Source organism: Drosophila bipectinata, unplaced genomic scaffold, assembly GCF_030179905.1.
Source record: "Drosophila bipectinata strain 14024-0381.07 unplaced genomic scaffold, DbipHiC1v2 scaffold_69, whole genome shotgun sequence".
NCBI lineage: Eukaryota > Metazoa > Arthropoda > Insecta > Diptera > Drosophilidae > Drosophila > Drosophila bipectinata.
The window spans coordinates 1-4,803 of record NW_027222994.1 but is presented as its reverse complement, the minus strand read 5'-3'; the positions used below and the strand labels follow the sequence as shown (position 1 = coordinate 4,803).

Here is a 4,803-nt window from a genome sequence, read left to right as displayed (position 1 = left end):
CAGGTAAACCATTTTCCTCATTGGTTGGAGCGAGAGAGTGGAAAACGTCGTTGCAAATTATGCAAAACATCACAAACACAATGCATTTGCCCTAAATGCAACTTACATTTACCATATGTTGCACATCTAATAAAAACTGTTTCTTAGAGTATCATACCAAAAAATAAAATTTGACATGGCAAAACAAAATTGATTCTTTTTACTCTCAAGTGCCTAAGGGTGCCTTGAGGCACCTATTCAGTTTTTCTCACCTTACAGGTAAAAAAAAGGTTCTACGTTCTTTTTAATAGCATTTTTGAGTTAAGAAGGCACAAATCAATTTAGAAAAAATTATTTCATTTAATTTCTTGCGTTATTGTGGAAAGTGGCATTAGAGGGTTAATGTTAAAAAATTCAAACTTATTAGTATTTACATTTTCTTGTTTATTTTAATATAAATAAATATACATTTATATATATATGTCGCGATGAATTTAAAAGAGAAATATTTGGAATTTAATTGAAGTACGAACTTTGCGATAATATTCGAGCATGGCCAAACAAATCTTATTGTAATATTTTTTATTCAGTATTTTTATAAACATCTTTAGCATTCCTGTCCTTGAGCTCAACGGCGGTGAACTTCGGTAAGTGGATACCACTGAAAGAAATTACTCATTCCATTTTCTTATACCGTAAATTTTGTACGTCATGAATCGTGAATAATTTGAATTTATATTATTGTACATTTTTTAATACTCAATCTAAAATGTAATTAAAATTTAATTCTTGAACTTAACTCAATTATATTAATTTTTCTTATATATATATATATCTAAATTAAAAAACATGAACGATAATGAAATATTAAGGAAATATTACTATATTTAAATAGAAATCCCTAATTGGTTAAATGAATCAAGTTTATAAAATAATATAATTTGGTGTTTGGTATATGATGTTGTTGGTTATCCCTCGCTGCAGTCGGTGATGCCGTAGATGCTGGAGAGAAGGTAATTACCCCTGGCGGTTGCCGGGGGGTGTTGCTACTCCTTGTAGGTAGTGGTTGAGATCCCTGGCGGTTGCCGAGGGGAGATCCGTTCTGTGAAGGGAGTTATGATGGAAGCACTTGCCCCGTTGTCACGGCCCTTAAGGCGCGGTGACCAATTCAACAAATGAATTTACAAGTTAACGGCAGTGCCGGAGATTGGTTTTATGGTGGTTTACAAACTGAAACTTAAAGCTAACAAAAAGTATTTCATAGCGGCCACGCAAATGTGCAGTGCTTGCCGCTATGCATGGGCTTCCGGCCAGACGCTGTATCAGCAGTTTGGCCAGAGCGAGCTCTTAAATAATCGGAAATTGCCGTTGCTTGGTTAACTTCAGTTAACTTATATGAATATTTCTTTGACTATTTTGGAAGTTATGAAGGCTTAAGGCTCTAACCGTTCCGCCGCCGAACCCCTAAATAGCCATGCTGGAACCACAATTGGAAGTTATGAAGGCTTAAGGCTCTAACCGTTCCGCCGCCGAACCCCTAAATAGCCATGCTGAAACCACAATAGGTATCACATAGGATTGTAATATGGGGCGAATCAAACGTCGTAGATCTCGCCAGGGTCGGGTGGGTTAAGACTAGGGTATAATGACCATCTAACTACCCTACAACTGATCGAAATCACTCTCTCTCTCTATCTTCTGAAGCTATTTGAATTTTAGGGGATTTGTTTTATTGTTTTCGGATTTGATTATAAAGTAAAATCATCCGGGTTTCTTAATGAATTTTCGAGCTAGTGCACTTAATTTATTTTGATGATGTGTAGTATAGATACGTAAAAAGAACCTCCCCCATCCGTCGAGCAAAGTCTAAGACCACAAGAAGTGCACGCCCTTCACTTCCATCCATGCGTCCCTAAGGAATATCCTCTGGACCCTGCAGAACACCTTGCATCTTAGTTCTGTTTGGAACTTATACAAAATCCCACACATTACATAGGTCACCACCGGGGGCCTTTTTTGGTTTTAGCCCTCTTATGACTTTTTCGATTTCGTTCTGCCGGAATGAAGGTGCGGCTGGCTGATGGGAGGACTCTGGCTGAATTACTGGCAGGAGGAATGAATTTGAGGCTGGGTTTGGCTGGAAGGCTCTTTGGAGATATGTGGCGAATGTTTCAGCTCGGTCTTCGTCGCTGCGAACCCAGCATCCCGAGGAGTTTCTTATCGGGGTGGTCGTTTCAATTGGGGCGCTTTCCATGAGGAGTAGAGATTTTAGAATCAGAATCTGGACGAAAAATCGAGGACGAAGTGCATTTCCATCTTGGCGCCTATGTTAATAGGAAAACTGCCGTATCTGAAAACGGAAGACTCTCATGTGACCGTAAAGAAACCAATGCAATGGATTATTGGATTGGATTATGGCCAACCAATAGATTATGGGCTGGTGGTATCATTGGGCCGTTTTTCTTCAAAGACAGTGCGGGAATGGTCAATGGCGAGCGCTACCGAGCCATGATAACCGATTTTTTGTGGCCTATTATCGACCAAATGTACGTGGAAGACATTTGGTATCAACAGGATGGCGCACCGTGCTACAGAAGCAATGCCACAATCGATCTTCTGCGAGAGAAGTGCGGCGAACGCGTTATTAGCCGGCGCGCCGAGGTCGCTTGGCCGCCTCGTAGCTGCGATTTGACGCCATTGGACTATTATCTCTGGGGTGCCCTTAAGGATAAATGTTATGACAAGAATTCAAAAACAATTGAGGACCTGAAATCCGAAATCGGCGAGGTTTTTGGCCAGATACAGCCCCACGCGCTCGATAATGTCGTCGAAAAATGGTCTGATCGCATCGGCTACTGCCACGCCAGACACATGAATGATGTTGTGTTCCATCATTAAACCTGAAGTATTAAGCTTTACAATAAAAAAATCAGAATTGAAAAATATTGTTTTACGCGTTTTCATTTTATAGCCATTTCAAAAGGGGATTTTTAATTGGCCCACCCTGTATACTGCGTGCAAAGGAAAGAAGGTTGTGTGCAAAGTTTCAAGTCGATAGCTTTAAAACTGAGAGACTAGTTCGCGAATAAACAGGCAGACGAACAGACGAATCAGAATCAGTATATGGCAGTTATAGGATATAGTCGGCCGATCCCGGCCGTTCCGATTTATATACTGCTTGCAAAGGAAAGAAGGGAGTCTGCAAAGTTTCAAGTCGATAGCTTTAAAACTGAGAGACTAGTTTGCGTAGAAACAGACAGACAGACGGACAGACGGACATGCTCATATCAACTCAGGAAGTGATTCTGATCAAGAATATACCATATATACTTTATAGGGTCGGAGATGTCTCCTTCACTGCGTTGCACACTTTTGACCAAAATTATAATACCCTCTGCAAGGGTATAACAATAAAGGAAAGCTAACTTCGGGCGGAGCCGAAGTTGATATACCCTTGCAGTAAATTGTGGAAAAAAATTGAGCACAGAAATTATTTTAGGTTATTCTAAATTAAATAGGTTATTAAAGATCACAATATTTTATTTATTTTCATTGTTAGGTGTACAAACCTTTCCTTCTTAAATAACACCCAAATTTTTATTACGAAAATTATGGTGGTAATGCCACCAATGGATCAATAATATCATCCTTCGTTGAATGAACAACTTTAAAATACCTGATTGACACACTTAGACCCTAACACTTTATTGCCTTGACAAAAAGGGTTAAACCATGTAACCTTAAAGGGTTAAGGGATGTAACGTGCAAGGGTTCGTTGGGACACAGAAGACTCTACGCTCGCGGGCACGCCGTAGTTTTCCGGCTCTAGCTCGTCGGCTTGGGGGGTGATGGTCTTGCTGTGGTAGAGTCTTCCTCTTGGTGGACCCTCAAGATAAAAAGGGAAAAGATTGAGCGTGCTGCGACTGAGATGTTAATCTCCGCTAGTATTCAGTGCCGGTATTAAGATAATCAAGCTTTGGATAGATCAATTGAAGGAACAGATGGAAAATATTTGCCTCTAACGCACATATTCAGTTGTGAGAACGCGGATGTCGTTGCGATTCCTAAATACCCCGCCCTACTTATGGCCACTTGCGAAAAAGCAAGAAACTCGTGGCCCCGTATACCCCCAACACCCGAGAAATCATTGTAGGAGTTTTACGTTACAATTTAATTTTCCATTTTATTCAATATGTAATTCTCTAAAATTAGCATAATATCTCCTATCTAAACGGTGAATATAAACGGGCGAAAGTACATACTAATGTTGATTTGCTTAATATTATTTGGGTGTGTTTACAAATGGTTTAATGAATTTTTAATAGTTGAATCGTATAAGTAGAATTTGGTTAAGGGCTAGTTATAAATTAAATACATTTTGAATTGATTAAAATAAATTCATTTAATAAAAAAAAAAATAAGTTTTCACAGTGTAAATTATTTTTTTCTTCAATGTTTCGTGTAATTCATTTTTTTCTTTCATAATCCGCAGGTAACTCCATTTAAATGAAAAACCTCTGCAACTCAAAGTACCGCGACGTCAACGACTACAGCTAGTACAAAAACAACAACCTCGGAAAGTGCCAAAGCGGTAACGTCCACACAGACTGGAATGGATCGCTACATCCAAATTAAGCGCAAGCTTAGCCCGCAGAGTAATCCGGCAGGGAACAAAACAAAAATTAACCGTGTCCTGAATATCGATAAAGAACCAGACAGATCCACTACTAACAGATTTGCCCTACTGGCGGAGGCTGAGGAAAACCAGCCCAAGACACCGCAAAGAAACACAAGCCCCCTCCAATCTATATTAGGGAAAAAAGC

The 4,803-nt window shown here is 39.5% G+C and overlaps 1 protein-coding gene across 1 annotated transcript; it reads left to right on the top strand.

Annotated features, from left to right (window-relative positions):
- The first annotated feature begins 2,460 nt into the window (after nt 1-2,460).
- LOC138927717 (uncharacterized) lies at nt 2,461-2,877 on the top strand. The gene has a single exon (XM_070282861.1). It carries the CDS (start codon nt 2,461-2,463, stop codon nt 2,875-2,877), a length of 417 nt encoding a protein of 138 aa, XP_070138962.1.
- The last annotated feature ends 1,926 nt before the right edge of the window (nt 2,878-4,803 follow it).